This window comes from Papaver somniferum, chromosome 2, assembly GCF_003573695.1.
Source record: "Papaver somniferum cultivar HN1 chromosome 2, ASM357369v1, whole genome shotgun sequence".
NCBI lineage: Eukaryota > Viridiplantae > Streptophyta > Magnoliopsida > Ranunculales > Papaveraceae > Papaver > Papaver somniferum.
In genome coordinates this window covers 218,772,225-218,787,924 of record NC_039359.1, presented here as the reverse complement: position 1 = coordinate 218,787,924, position 15,700 = coordinate 218,772,225, and the positions used below count along the sequence as shown (strand labels likewise).

The 15,700-nt window shown below is 37.1% G+C and overlaps 5 protein-coding genes across 5 annotated transcripts; 2 read left to right on the top strand and 3 right to left on the bottom strand.

Moving 5' to 3' along the window:
- Positions 1–37: 37 nt before the first annotated feature.
- On the bottom strand, positions 38–1,483 carry LOC113352884 (UDP-glycosyltransferase 91C1-like). Its single transcript, XM_026596642.1, has one exon. The coding sequence runs from the start codon at positions 1,481–1,483 to the stop codon at positions 38–40; it is 1,446 nt and encodes a 481-aa protein (XP_026452427.1).
- A 495-nt stretch (positions 1,484–1,978) lies between these two features.
- Positions 1,979–3,719, bottom strand: LOC113352883 (F-box protein CPR1-like). Its single transcript, XM_026596641.1, has 3 exons — positions 3,633–3,719; positions 3,036–3,489; positions 1,979–2,505 (listed from the first exon to the last, which is right to left on the bottom strand). The coding sequence occupies exons 1-3, from the start codon at positions 3,717–3,719 to the stop codon at positions 1,979–1,981; spliced, it is 1,068 nt and encodes a 355-aa protein (XP_026452426.1).
- Positions 3,720–4,592: 873 nt separating this feature from the next.
- LOC113352881 (F-box protein CPR1-like) lies at positions 4,593–5,756 on the bottom strand. The gene has a single exon (XM_026596640.1). It carries the CDS (start codon positions 5,754–5,756, stop codon positions 4,593–4,595), a length of 1,164 nt encoding a protein of 387 aa, XP_026452425.1.
- Positions 5,757–8,182: 2,426 nt separating this feature from the next.
- On the top strand, positions 8,183–12,514 carry LOC113350563 (phosphoenolpyruvate carboxykinase (ATP)-like). Its single transcript, XM_026594710.1, has 13 exons — positions 8,183–8,301; positions 8,426–8,708; positions 8,790–8,980; positions 9,078–9,231; positions 9,321–9,405; positions 10,193–10,293; positions 10,402–10,700; positions 10,840–11,013; positions 11,124–11,189; positions 11,282–11,460; positions 11,557–11,726; positions 11,885–12,053; positions 12,149–12,514. The coding sequence occupies exons 2-13, from the start codon at positions 8,431–8,433 to the stop codon at positions 12,290–12,292; spliced, it is 2,010 nt and encodes a 669-aa protein (XP_026450495.1). The 5' UTR covers positions 8,183–8,301; positions 8,426–8,430; the 3' UTR covers positions 12,293–12,514.
- A 456-nt stretch (positions 12,515–12,970) lies between these two features.
- On the top strand, positions 12,971–13,933 carry LOC113352880. Its single transcript, XM_026596639.1, has one exon. It carries the CDS (start codon positions 12,971–12,973, stop codon positions 13,931–13,933), a length of 963 nt encoding a protein of 320 aa, XP_026452424.1.
- Positions 13,934–15,700: the final 1,767 nt, after the last annotated feature.

Below are 15,700 nucleotides of genomic sequence, written 5' to 3'. Positions count from 1 at the left end.
TATAAGAGAACAGAAGAAAACAGTGCAGTGTAGTTCCCTAATTCTTATGTTTTTTGAGGAACTGAACAAAATCATTTACATATGAAACATTCAGCTTCTCATTCCCAAATATCTCGATCATCTCTTTGGCATTGTTTCTAAGAACTTGCCCTTCATCTCCTGCCATGGCAATTTTGACCGCCTCGGCTAATGACTCACTAGAAAACGATCCGTCTCGTTCGTTCCTATGTACTTCTATTCCAGCCTTTTTCCCATCCAGCAATCTAGAATTCAAACCTTGATCATTTAGCATTGGTAGCAAAACTAGAACTCGTCCAAAAGCTAGACCTTCTATAACCGAGTTATAACCGCAGTGAGTCAAGAACCCGCCAATACTCGGATGCCCAAGTATTTTTACTTGGGGCGCCCACTTCATATAAACCAGACCACGTCCACTCGTTCGATCTTCAAATCCCAATGGTAAGGATTGTTCCGAGTTATTGAGTGGTTTCCTTAGTACCCAAAAGAAGGGTAACCCGGTCGATTCCAAACCAATGGCTAACTCGTTCACTTGTTCTTGACTCAGTGCCGCTTCTGTTCCTAAAGCAACATAAATCACTGACCCTTGTTTTTGCTTGTCTAGCCAGGTTTTAATTTCCACCCAATTGTTGCTTTCCTCTTTATCTTCCACAAGTGGTGGTGGTAGAAATCCTAACGGAATCACTGGTTTTTGATAAAGCTGGTGGAGTAGACTCAACCAGTCCGATTCAAACTCAGGTGAACTTCTTATCGCAATAAAATTACTGTCCCGAATTACCATCCCAAACCGACGTGTATCCGGAACAGCTTTATATCCATCATTTTCAAGATCATCAACATCATGAGTTTGATCATCCTGTGGTGGAGCACCCTTGAAGTACTCTAACAATTCATGAGTCCGATACACAATATCAGTCGGAAAAGTGATCCATTTCGGAGTAGTAGTAAAATCCTCCGGTTTCAGATTCCGATCTCTCTCTTCATCCAACAACACTTCCGGCGGGCCAATAAAGCCCATGAATGAACCCGTGAAAACCGCAAAAAACACACAAGGAATTCCCAGATTTCCCGAAATTTTCGGTACCCAATAAGAAGCGTAATCATGGATAATATAATCTGGTTTAGAATTGATAAGATAATTAGTAAGTGGTAATTCTAATCCATCGAAAGCTTTCTTGAGATACTGGGTTTTCTCAATTGGTATATCGTTTGAAGATTCAGCTGATTCTGGTAAGTTCTGATCATGGTTTAATGGAAGAGAAACTAAAGTTATTAATGAAGATAAATTTTGTGGGATTTTTGGTATCTTCTGGAGGTTATTTGGAGTTGAAACAAATGAGATTTGAACACCTTTTCTGGCTAAGGATATACAGAGATGGAAAAATGGTATTAGATGGCCAATTGCTAGCCATGGAAATACAACTACATGAAGTTTTTTCTCTAGCTCTGGTTTTTGTTCATCCATGATTGAGGAGAACAGATAAGCAGAGGATTACACTGAAAAGCTTTTTATCTCTACTCCTAATTTACTGGGAGTTAAAAACGCAAAGCCAACTACACTTCTACACGTCTCTATCCTTTTAAAACAATAATTGGTTTCCTTTATTGACCTTTTCAGCGAACCCTATTCGATTCATAGTGGTATCAAGTATGAACACTATAACAAACCCACTACGATTTGGAAAAAAGGATATACGGCTTTCTTTAAAGATCACATAAGATGTGACTTCTGGACGGAAATGAAGAAACAAACTGTACAAATTATCAATGCATCATGCTTGACCCTTGGAAGGTTTTGGATGCATGACTTCTCATGTTATCAATGCATCATGCTTCATATAAATAAAATTTCTAGGTCCCATGCCCGTTGACAAATAGCTCCAAACAAGTACAAGCCAGAAAACAATATAGATCATATATATGCTCCATCCACGACTTCGAAACTCCAAATACCAGGATTTCACTCGCTCAACTGCCAGCGTAAAAATCTTATAAGTGCCTGCAGAACTGGTATCCACCACCTTAGATATTTTGTGGCCTTTAGGAATTCATCCGAATCGAGTAAAACTAGACTTTCATCAAAAGCAGTCGCATTAAAATGTTTTGGCATGCATGTGATATCAAGATTCACAAGTCTTATACTTCTGGGATCATATGAGACTAAATCATCCTTGCCTTCTAAACGTACACCGTGTAATAGAATCTCTCGATGCTTATTGAGATAATGCAGAGGCCTTAATGAATGAAAACTGGTCACATCTTTCGAAACGCTGAAAATTTTGGTCCAAGAATATGTAAGTCCATAATCTTTCATCACCCATAGATCGAGGTTCCCCTTGCCAGACGTACCATTAATGTATAGGAATAGGTCCTCCCCCAAGACACCCACTTCCATCTCATTAGACGAGTACCATTCATTGTTTAAATAGCAACTGGGCATTTGGATCTCTTTAATTCGCTCTTCAATATCTTTAGTTCGCTCTTCAACTATATCGAACAAAATTATAACTTTAGTCTTACCCAATGTAGTCAATATCGGCCGTATCGGCCGATATATTGGGGATATTTCGGATATCGGCCCAGAACGATACAATAAGAAGGATATCGGGGATACAATATTCGCCCGATAATATCGGCTGTATCGGTCGAATATCGGCCGTATCGGTTGATACGAAATTTTCCTACATTTCCCGATATGAGACGGTATTGGTCGTTTTCTATAAAGTTTAAGGGTAATTTTGGCGAAGAAAGTCTTCCAGGTGGTAGTAGAGGTGCATGTAGCTCTCGAAGCAAGTTACTAAAGTTACTTTTTTGTTTTTTTGATAAAATTGATGTTATCTATTATATCTTATCCGAAAATGTGTGGAGAAAATGTTTAATATAAAATTATAGTCTCTAAATCTAGAACCGATATTATACCGATATTTCAACGATAATATCCCCGATATAAAATCGTACCAGTGTATCGGTCCCGGCCGAGATGAACCGATATTCGATATTAACTACATTGGTCTTACCTATCCAATGAATAATTCCATTTAAAGGCTTCATCGAAATCTTAATACGATGTATATGATAAGGTATGTTTCCAATGCTATTCCATGAATTTGTACCTAATCTACTAACCCAAACTTCAGAAGTAATACTAAATCGGGTATCAGCCACAATTCTAAACAACTTGTAATCATCGATTTTCCGGTCGTAACAAACCCCATATCTGGAGAAGTTCGTATGGGATATGTCAGATGCTGGTCTCGGTATGTTCTTGTATTCTCGAGTTGATAAATTCCACAAGCAGATCATTCCGAGTGTATACCCATTAGGGTCACAGGTGGATGAACCGATTAGGCCATCGCATGAATCAGTAAGTAGAGAGTCAAGTACAAACGTATCATCACGTGGGATATTAGTCGCAACAACCATATGGTAAGATGAGGATGTTACATCAAAATCTATGTATAATAAACATCCCTATCCGAGTAATTAACTGGATCTATGGAACAGCCTAGATATGTATTAAGTAGGACACTAAATTTGTTGTTCTCAATAGCATGTTGAAGGTGCGTCCTAATAAACTTTGGGTTTTTGAACAATTCATACCAATGTTTGCATACACATCTGAAACGAGAGATGGATTCGACTGATAACTTCGAAAGTATATCCATGATAATATCCTCAGGAATGCTCGCTAATGTCGCCATTGTGCGTTTCTTTTCTTTTCCGTTGCTTCAATTTCTAAGGTGAAGGTATGGTGGTGTGCATATATATATATATATATATATATATATATATATATATATATATATATATATATATATATATATATATATAGCGCATGCATGCAGTCCCAGATACGTAACTTACCGATCAAGGTATACACGGTTTACTTATAAAAAACCAAACCCATGCATATTTGGAATCCGGGACTCCCTAGAATTCTGATACAGATACTCCAACATAATCCAAAGTGGATTAAGACTTGTACAACTCTGCTCAAACAGAACTTCTTCCAGGTTCTTTTCATTCAGAATAATCAAATGTACGATCTTATTGCTCAAACATAAAGAGGTCAACAACTATTTCAAAAAAAAAAAAGGCAAGGAATATAGAAGATGAAAACGTAATAGATTGATTCTAGTTTATAAACTTGGCCTAGTACATAATGGAGTTCCAGGCAAGTCAGTGCCATACTGATCAAGAAAAAACGAAGCAAGAAAAATTAATCTCTCGCAGTCTTTGGTGCTAGTCACGGGTAAATTATTATGTCTTCTGAGAAACCTGAGACTCTATCTCCCTGACGTTAGCCTTGTCATGCACCTGCGCGAGGTGTTCCCTTAGAAAAAAAGTAAAAACAGAGAAAAATACTTGTTTAAACCATCATTAATTAGAAAAGTCACCGTACTATCTTGTTCAACCATCTCAACTAAAACGATAAACAAAACCAAGCAACACAGCTGCGGACAAACACAAGCCACAAAGGAAAATATGTGCCCCAGCTACACCTTGGTAACTGGAAAGATCCAGATTTTGCACGCTTAACTGTCCACAAAAAGAACATATAATAGTCAGGAGTGTTATATATCCACCTTGGATATTGTTTTGGTAGCTTCTACAAATTCAGCCGACTTGAATGAAACTAGACTTCCAACAAAAGTTGTCGGATAAAAATGTTTAGGTTTGCATGGGATATCAAAAGTCTTTAGTCTTCCATTTTTTGGGTCACAAGAGACTAAAACATCCTCGTATGAGTATTTTACGTTTCCGTGTAATAAAATATCACAATCCTTGTTCAGATAATGCAGTGGCCGTAATGATCGAAAATTTGTTGAAGTTTTGGAAATACTGAAAATTTTGGTCCATGAATCTATAACTCCATAATCTTTCATCACCCATAGATCGATGTTGCAATCATACCATATAATATTAACTGACAGGTAAAGGTCTTCCCCCAGAAAACCCACATCCATGCGATAAAACGAGTACCATTCATCATCTAGATAGCAACTTGGTATTTGGAATTCGTCTCTGGTTCGCTCTTCAACTATATCATACGAAACTATAACTTTTGTATGTTTTATCCAATGAACAATTCCATATATGTTTTTGTCAGGCACATGACTATGATCATAAGGTACGTTTCCAATGCGTTTCCAGATATTTGAGCCTAATCTACTAACCCAAACTTCAGGGAAAATCTCGTCATATCGTTTGGTCACTATTAAGAATAACTTGTAATCATGAATTTTCCAATCATAACACACCCCATATTGAGACAAAGTCTTTGATTTGCCACGAATTGATGTTGGTGTCGGTACATTCAGGTATTCTTGAGTAGACGGATTCCACAAACAAATCATTCCGAGTATATCCCTATCAGGATTACGGGTGGATAAGCCGATCAGGCCACATGAATCAATGAGTTGAGAATCAAGTACAAACATATTCCGTGGGAGATAAGTTTGAACAGCCATATGGTAAGTTGAGGATGTTACATCAAAATCTATAGTATAATGACACCCATCCTTATCATAGTAAGAATTTGTCTTTGATGATTCAAGCAGAACACTAAATTTGTAGTTTCGAACATCACGTTGACGATGCATCTTAATAAATTTAGGGTTTTTGACCATTTCATACCAGGGTTTGGCTACACACTTGAACTGAGCGATTGATTTGAGTGATAACTTCAAAAGTATATTGATGATAATATCTTCAGGAAGGCTAGCCGGTGTTGCCATTGCGCTTTTGTTTTTCTTCTTTGTATAGATAGCTATTGGAATTTTCGAGATGAAGGTAGGGTGTTTTTGAGCATGTATACGTATAGCGCATGTAATCCCAAATACGTACCTTATAAAGACAAGGTGAAAACCCTAACTCATAGTTCCGGCTAAACCCACACCTCACGAGTAAAGTATTTGTCGGACATTAATGATCCAAAAGGTAATCGCTCTCATAACTATTTTTTTTTTTTTCCAAGCAAGAAAACCCTTTTGTGGCCAGTACTTGCAATACGGAGGTCATAGTGTGTGTCACTGGGAAGGCATTATTTTCTGGTAGGCTTAGAGAGGCCCCTCGTGTGTACGGTGGGACAGCAATATGCGAACATCTATTCCAACTTTAAACTTCTTGGATGTCAAGCGTTTATATATCTTACTACAGCAACAACAAAGGATACAGATGTATAATTATTTTCTTTACTCAGTTTCTTACCGGGACAATAAGAAGCAGAAAAAGAAACAAGTAGACAGGTGTACAAGTACCAGTTTCTTTGCTGAGTGTTGCCATGAAGAAGTTAATCATGGCTTATAGCATTTGGTGTTCCTTTTTTCACTTCTTCAAATTGGTTTTGCATCAGTCTATAATGATATAAATATAACACTATCAAGTAAAGCATCATATATACCCATGGAAGATGCATGTGTAATGGAAGTGGAACTGAAGTTATAAATGAAGATAAATTTGATGGGATAATTGGGATTTTTTGGAGATTTTTTGACAAAAGATATTTGAATAATTGAATACCTTTTTTCGCTAAGGATATTGACAGATGGAAAAATGGTAATAGATGACGAATTGCTAGCCATGTAAAAATAATAACTATATGGAGTTTTTCTTCGGGATCTTGGTTTTGTTCATACATGGTTTGATTAGATGGAGGAGAACAGAGGAATGCAGATAAGTTTTAGAAAAATACCAAACTAGACTATAAAGACATACCACGGTAGGGTGCCAACAATAATGCAATCTTTGAACAAATGGATCCGACGAGCTGCACAGCTCCCATAAAGCTGGAAGCATGCATTTTTTTGGCTTATTTTTTGATGTACACAATCAAAATAACTAATACATATCAATGACATCATCAGGATAGGAGGATAAGAGTAGGACCATCAAAACTGGTGGAGAGATTTGAGTATGGACAAATATCCTCAATGCTTGGAACTAAAAATCCACCATAACTCCCATGTCCAAACTTCAAACATAAAATCCCCACCACCATCCCAAGATAACCCATACGTATTCAACTATTGAAGTTTCACCTATCAGTTGTAGTGTAGATGCTAGCTGGCTTAAGGCATTAACCAAATAATACCTCCCCCAAGTCCACAACTTCTGTCTATCTCTAACAAACTACGTTCACTGGTCCCTTTTCAAGCCATTGTTACATATTATTATTATTCAATGGAGTGTTGACTGTGTTGCAGGGAAATCTCTAAAAAATCTTTACATGGTGTAGATTCTCTGTTGAGATGGGATTGTAACTAAGCAAGTAAATAGTTTTCATTGATCATATTAACTTCAACACATATGAGTCTATGACATGATAATACTTAGAGAATTTGCTTTGTGCAACTCTGAGATAGTATACGCTAGTTGTTGTTTCTTTTTTTCCAATATAACTCATCATTCGCCGTATATTTGGTATCAGAACCTCATGCATACAAGAAAGTAAAATAAACGTCAACTTAGAATAAGTGATGGTCGCAGCAGAATGGGGGCTTCTCCATTCAACTAGCTAGCACAGGACCAACAAAGTGGATATGTGTTAAAGCTATATGCCCTTGCAGCTTCGGTGCTGTTTTTAAAGCGGTGGCGGAGATTTGACCCCACCCACACGCGCAATTCTCAATCCTTCAAAAGAATCACAACCCAAATGACGTTGTTTCTCAACTCGTAATGAGAAGAATCAGAGAGATTGGAAAAAATGAATCGAGCATACTAGGTAATAAATAATTTGTGGGTTCGGCTTTTGCTCATCTAATTGATCATTACTTAATTAAATCCCTTAAATTGTCATTCTGAGGCATGATCTAAAATGAGATGAAACAAAAATCAGTTGCTACTTGTCATAACAAAAGGACACCACATCATGCATATATAGCTCTCGTTTCACCTCACCGCCCATTCTTTTTCCACCCCATCCATTATCAACGAAACATCCTTATCTTTTCCATTTCCCACCCTCCCACCATCCATATACGGGGCACACCTAGTATGTGCATATGTCATGGAAATTTTTTATTCTACTTCATCGTTATCCATTTAACCTAAGTTTAGTTCAAAAATCATGGTTACTATGGATATGGTTAAGTTTAAACAAGAGAAAAAAAAAAAAGGCTTTAAAAGGAAGACCCAATTCCTCTGTTTTTCTCATCCCTCCATACATCACTTCTTTTTCTCTCCTTACTTTATACATTGCATGGTCGTTTCCTTCGTTTTCTTTCGTCTCATATTCGTTTTAGAGTTTATCCCTTCCAGTTCGTTTGAGCTCGCACCTTTCTGGTTTGATCTCTCATTCTCTACACCTCCTTCAATACTCTTTTCTTGATAATATCTTCTGTAATAGTATTATGTTATTTTCGGATTCAAAAGAATTCGTGTTATAACCCGAATCTTTCATGTGCAGAGAAAATGGCAGGAAACTGTAACGGTGCAGAATTCAGTTTTGTTGGTACTGCTAATGGAAATGGAGTTCTTGCAAGAAATGGATTAGCAAAGATACAAACACATGAAAAGAAACCAAATGGAATATGTCATGATGATACCTCAGCTCCCGTGAAAGCTCAGACTCTAAATGAACTTCATTCCTTTCAGAAGAAAAAATCTGCTCCTACTACTCCTACCAAAGGTTCTCAAGGAGCTTTGTTTGCTGAAGAAGATCGCAGTATTCAACAACTTCAATCCATAAGGTATAAAACATGCACATGCTTAGTAATAATAATCAAAATTCATAATTCAAAACCTAATAAGTGTTTCTTGTACGTGTTCAGTGCTTCTTTAGCATCACTAACAAGGGAGACTGGACCGAAAGTGGTGAAAGGAGATCCAGCAAAGAAAGGAGCAGCTGAACCCCCAAAGGCTTCACATGTCTCACATCATCATCACCATATCACACCCACTCTCAGCATCAGCGACAGTGCTCTCAAGTTCACCCATATCCTATACAATCTCTCACCTGCAGGTACGTACCCATCACCATTAACGATCAGGGGATGTGGTAAATCTTTCTTTTGCTTTTTGTATAATATGTTAATTATGTTCTGTTTGTCAATCATCAGAGCTGTATGAGCAGGCGATTAAGTATGAACATGGATCGTTCATAACATCAAGTGGAGCATTAGCAACTCTATCAGGTGCAAAAACTGGTAGATCTCCAAGAGATAAAAGAGTTGTTAGAGATGAAACAACTGAGGATGAGCTCTGGTGGGGGAAGTAAGTACTACTCCTACTTCCTATATCTCTATTTCCTCCCTAATTAATTGTAAAAATGAAACTTCAATCTGTTTGTTGTTTGTTTACAGGGGCTCACCAAACATTGAAATGGATGAACACACCTTCTTGGTTAACAGAGAAAGAGCGGTGGATTACTTGAACTCACTGGATAAGGTATATAGTAAAAAAAATAAAAATGGATTGCGTTACTTAGTACACATCACACGCTTTCTATATTGGGGTTTTCCATGAAATAATGAACAGAACGCGTAGCAGTTTCTCAGCTCTGTCTTATTAGCAGTTTTATTTATTTATTTACTATTGTGGTGTCTACCGTCTATGATGGTATCTTTCTTGGCTTTTTCTGAATATAGGGACAATACTACCCTCAATCAGTTGATTGACCACACTCCCATTATTTGTCCTGTTCTAAAGATAATAGACCGAATATGGTGACCCATAAATTTCTTTAGTTATGACAAAATTCCTCCATCCCAAGAATTCAATGAGTAGGAAACCAGAAAAATCTAGATAAAATGGTTGAAGAAATAAATGCCAAAGAGTTGAACTAATGAGTCATGACAACAAGTTTGTTACAGGAAATCACACGTTAACACTAGAGATAGTAACAGCAGTAGTAGTATTACTATTGTGTAAGCTGCTTTGATAAAATGGTGTCAGCTGCTTTGATTTTCGAAACCTTGTTTTGTGTGCAAAATCTTACCCAGTCAGTCTGGTTATGCTCCATTTCTAATTAAGCTGACCTTTTGCGGCAGCTTTATCAGTTAGTATCGAAGTTTCAGAAGATCACGGATATACGTCCAGTTCTAATTTACTATTTCCACTCATTGCAGCAGTTTATGGGACTTTGAGTTTGATCATGTGACCTAGTTATCTTGGTGTTGTACTATATAATCGATTTTTGATTTAATTTCTAAGGTGTTTGTTTATGGGACTTCAGGTGTTTGTGAATGATCAATTCTTGAACTGGGATCCTGAAAACAAAATCAAAGTCCGTATTGTATCAGCTAGAGCTTATCACTCCTTGTTTATGCACAACATGTAAGTCAAAATTGACGAGTAATCTTTAGCTATGGAAGCAGAAGCAAAATTTACATTCGTATGCATGACTAGGTTTAGTATACAAATGATAACTGTGTGGGTTGGCAGGTGTATTCGACCCACACCTGAAGAGCTGGAGGATTTCGGTACTCCAGACTTCACTATTTACAATGCTGGTCAGTTTCCATGTAATCGTTATACACATTACATGACTTCCTCCACTAGTATAGATCTTAATCTTGATAGGAGGGAAATGGTTATCCTCGGTACCCAGTATGCCGGGGAAATGAAGAAGGGTCTTTTCAGCGTTATGCATTACCTCATGCCCAAGCGCCAAATTCTCTCCCTGCACTCTGGTTGCAATATGGGAAAAGATGGCGATGTCGCCCTCTTCTTTGGTTTATCAGGTACAGTATTAACAATTGATCAACGTGACATTGAGCCATCAATTTCCCTTTGATTGCTCTCTGCGTAAGTATTCTTATCGCTATTCCCATTTTTAGCATTGTTGTTAATTAATCCTTAATTTGTTTATCCCATTTGTAGGTACTGGAAAGACAACTTTGTCTACCGACCACAATAGGTATTTAATTGGAGACGATGAGCACTGTTGGAGTGAGAATGGTGTTTCAAACATTGAAGGTGGATGCTATGCCAAGTGCATTGATCTCTCGGGAGAAAAAGAACCCGATATCTTCAACGCTATCAAGTTTGGAGCAGGTACTCCTCTTTTACAGTCATTCATTAACAACTTCCGTTTTGATACGTATCATGGTTTTGTGATCTTTGTTAGTAGTACTTATTAACAATATCTTGTGGGTTTTTGACAGTGTTGGAAAATATTGTATTTGATGAGCACAGCCGAGAGGTGGACTATACAGACAAATCTGTGACAGGTAAATAGTATGAATCTGAAGCGTACACAATTTAGTTTACATCCTATAATGGCGCTATAACATCCTCTATCCAATCTATTTGTTTCTTTCAGAGAATACTCGTGCTGCGTACCCCATTGAATACATCCCCAACGCGAAGATACCATGTGTCGGTCCACACCCTAAGAATGTCATTCTTTTGGCATGTGATGCTTTTGGTGTGCTCCCACCAGTGAGCAAACTGAACCTGGCGCAAACCATGTATCACTTTATTAGTGGATACACTGCTCTGGTACACATTTATACGACTCTACCACTTACTTTCCTGTAATGCTATTGGGAAATCTCTCTACTTACTAGGTATCTGATTTTAACAATTTCGAAACAGGTTGCTGGAACAGAGGAAGGAATCAAGGAACCACAGGCAACATTCTCGGCCTGTTTTGGAGCAGCATTCATTATGTTGCATCCTACCAAATATGCTGCTATGCTTGCTGAGAAGATGCAGAAGCACGGTGCTACGGGGTGGCTCGTCAACACTGGATGGTCTGGTGGAAGGTAGGTCATAAGTCAGATTTGTGTTCAGTAGAATTCTAAAGCCCTGGGATGTTAGAAATCATCCTATCCTACCCTATGCATGAACACCCGTTGGTAGATTATATATGTGGTTTTGTTCACCACCGTGATATCTTAAAACATCATTCCTTCTTTTGCAGCTATGGTTCAGGTAACCGCATTAGGTTGCCCTACACCCGAAAGATCATTGACGCAATCCATTCTGGCGGTCTCCTGAATGCAAAGTTCAAGAAGACCGAAGTATTTGGACTCGAGATTCCTACTGAAGTCGATGGAGTTCCATCAGAAATCTTGGACCCAGTGAACACTGTAAGAGCAGTTTTACCTCTTCTCTTTCAGACTCTTGAATGGTTTACATGAAATTAACAATGTGCACCTTTTTGATTGTTCTGTTGCGAATTCAGTGGTCAGATAAAGCTGCCTACAAGGAGACCTTGTTGAAGCTTGGTGGACTATTCAGGAAGAACTTTGATGTATTTGCAAACTACAAGATTGGTAAAGACAACAAGCTTACAGAAGAGATCCTTGCTGCGGGTCCTGTATTCTGATCAATCTTTTAGACGATGACTACGTGAGATCATAAGATAGGAGAATGTAATAATAATAAAAAGATAATGATGAAAAGACAATAAGATTAGTTGTTTGTTAGTATGAGATTGGTGATTAGAGTTTGTTGGTGGAGGACTGTTGGTCGATTTGTAATGTTCTCTATTTATTGTTATGTTGGAGTCTGTCTTAGTTTATATATGTAAAACATGCTTTCGCAAGCGTTCGCTACTGTATGATTAATAATATATGTAATGAAAGCATCAATGTTTTCTATGTCCATTTTGAGTTGTTAATAATAACTTAATATTACCCAATAGTTGCGCGTTTCTCTTATGTTGGATCTCAAAGAATTCAGTTCGGCAGTAGTAATGAAGCATATAAAACAGCGAAACCCTCTCTTTCTTTCCCCTTTGTTGTTCATTTTTTATTTCCTGGTTGTGCGTTTCCTCTTTCGAACGTTTGCAAACCGCGTGATGAGTTGAAATATAGAAACTCATGAAATACAGAAACCGGACTAAAACTTGGGCATCAAGAAGAATGGGATATGAAATATAGAAACTAACCATAATCTGGCTTCACATATATAAACCCATTAGTCACTACATCCCAGAGCACATTACACATTACTTCTCTTGCGCTCTCTCTTCTTGGTTCACCATCTTTTCTGGTTCTTGCTCATGGCTTTCTCACCCAAACCTAATACTAGTAGTAGTCTAAAGAAAACCCCACGACTGAGAAAACCCCAATCTTCATGGAAGCAAATCAAAAGTTTAATTTCCTTATCTTCGTGGAACCAAATCAGAAAATCTATAGCATGTATACCAGTGCAATATGGTGCGCACTCGAAGTTAAATTCTTCTTGTGCTTCTACTTGTAAGCTCAGTAGAGATGTTAGTCATGAAAATAATAGAGTTCATCATATGGATGATCATAGTCCAGTTCAGAATGTTGGTCTTCATGGCAATGGGGCTTACCCTAATTCAAAAACAACTTCTTCTATTTCAGTGTCAGAGTTGGGACCAGAAGATTTAGGTCGGGATACAATAGAGATGATATTCAAATCAAGCTGGTTAAGGAAAGACGAGCCGATCTGCAAAATCGAACGGATTCTAAAAGTCCATAATACACAAACCAGAATCCAAAAGTTTGAAGAATGTAGAGAATCAGCTCAGAAGCTAAGTAGATGCAACGCAAACAGAAATCCAAGATGTGCAGCTGATGGCAATGAACAATTGAGATTTCAGTGCACAAGTTTAGCTTGTTCGGTCGGTCATTCTACTACTAGTTTATGCGACTTTGTAGATTGTGGTGTTTGTTCAGTACTAAGTCATGGATTTCCCGGGTGCAATATGAAAGGACTGGAAGGAGTGCATACTACAGCAACATGTGGGAAGGCACATAGTAGTTTTGGTGGTGTGGATTGGAATAATTCAAGAGCTATGCTTGTTTGTCGTGTGATTGCTGGTAGAGTAAAGGATGTCACAGAAGAGGATGAAAACACCAATGTGGCGGTGGAGGAAAGTTATGATGCTGTTGGTGCTGGTTGTTACGAAAGAGGTTTTGGCAAATTTGATGAACTATTTGTTTTTAATCCAGAAGCTGTTCTTCCTTGTTTTGTTGTCATCTACACTTCTCATTAATAAAAATTTATTACTGGTTTAACTAATTTATGTGTGTGTTTTTAAGAGAATTTATTTGTCTATGTTGTACACTCTTTCTGGTAGACCACAACATAACAATGGGAGGCACTTCTCATGAATCATAGCTCAAAATATTCTCGAGAACTTATTCCTCTGTTCTCCTCCATATCATATCAATCAATGGATGCATTACAAACACCAAATCTCCAAGAAAAAAAACTTCATGTAGTTATGTTTCCATGGCTAGCAATTTGTCATCTCATACCAATGGTCCAATACCATCTTTCCATCTCTCTATATCCTTCGCAAAAACAAGGTATTCAAAATCTCTTTTGTTTTACCATGATTACCCTTCTTATTGGCTACCGAAAATTTCAGAAAAATCTGGGAATTCCGACCGTCAAGTACTTGAGGTTTTCACTGGTTCATTCATTCATAAGCCCACCAAAAGTTAGGCCCACCGAAGTCTTATTAGACGAGAGAGAGAGATCGGAATCAATCTTCAATGCAATGAACCCGGAGGATTTCACTAGAGTCACTGATACTCTTGTTCATGGATACAGTGACAGAGGGATCTTCGAATGGGAGTTTATTTGGTAATCAGTGTAAGGGAGCATGAACACCATCCGACCACTTGATTTCTACCATCACACTCGGTTTTGTAATTCCACTTATTATTTAAAGCTTAATATTTTTGTAATTTATTTCTTTTGCAGGGCAAATATGTATAACAATATTGAAAATATTTTTGGTAGTGTCAAAATTGTAAAAATTAGTAACATAAAACAAAAATACATCAAATGTATGACGTTAATATAAAAATGGGAATTAAGTATTTGACCCTCTCCTCACATTTTCTCATTCTCATGGTCTTGAGATTGAAAAGAGCTTCAGAAAAATTGAGCCCACTTGAAATAGAAGGTCAAGAAAGATATACTAAAAATCAGAATAAAGATGTTTGATGATGTCATCAAATAAGATATAATGTAGGAATACTCTTGTGTATATACTTCAAGGTATAACTGTCAAGCAAACTTAAACATACATATCTCACAAATCATACGTTGGAATTTGATAAATTTTAGATATTCCGAAAGCTTTTTAATTAAAAGAGATACTCAATGAGCATAAATACGAACATCAAATTTTTCAAGTTCTAGAATTTTTTTTATTGTCTAAACGATTTTTCTTTATTTTCTATATTTGTTCATACAATTTTTGTAGATTTCATCTATTATCCAGGATGTTAATTATCTTTCTGTAAGAGTTAAAAAATTCTTTTTGATTTTCCAGATATTTTATATATTCAAGGAATATCAATACATCTATATAAGCAACATTGATTGTTTGGTGACCGATACATATGAAAAAAATTAAACGCCTGCAGGAACTAGCCATAATCGGAATTCTTGTAGAAAGTATCCATAGATTACATCAGCGAAGAAAATATACACAAACCCACAAGAAAATAGAAAATTTAACAACTCCAGTATACAACAACTAGATTTGTGCAAAATATATCCACAAATAAAACAAATACAACGGTTCATGAATCATGTTAAACCTTTTCCTATTAACACTCACATGATGAACCAAGAAGTCTCCAGGTTAAAGTAAACAATATTTATTGGACAAATGAGTTTGTAAACAACCTTCTCACCAATTTGCAGAATTCCAAGTGAAGCTCAAAGAGAATTCAATTAGCTTAAGTGTATGTGTACCGATCTATCCGCTTTTAGGAGGTTGGGAAATCTTTACGACGTACAT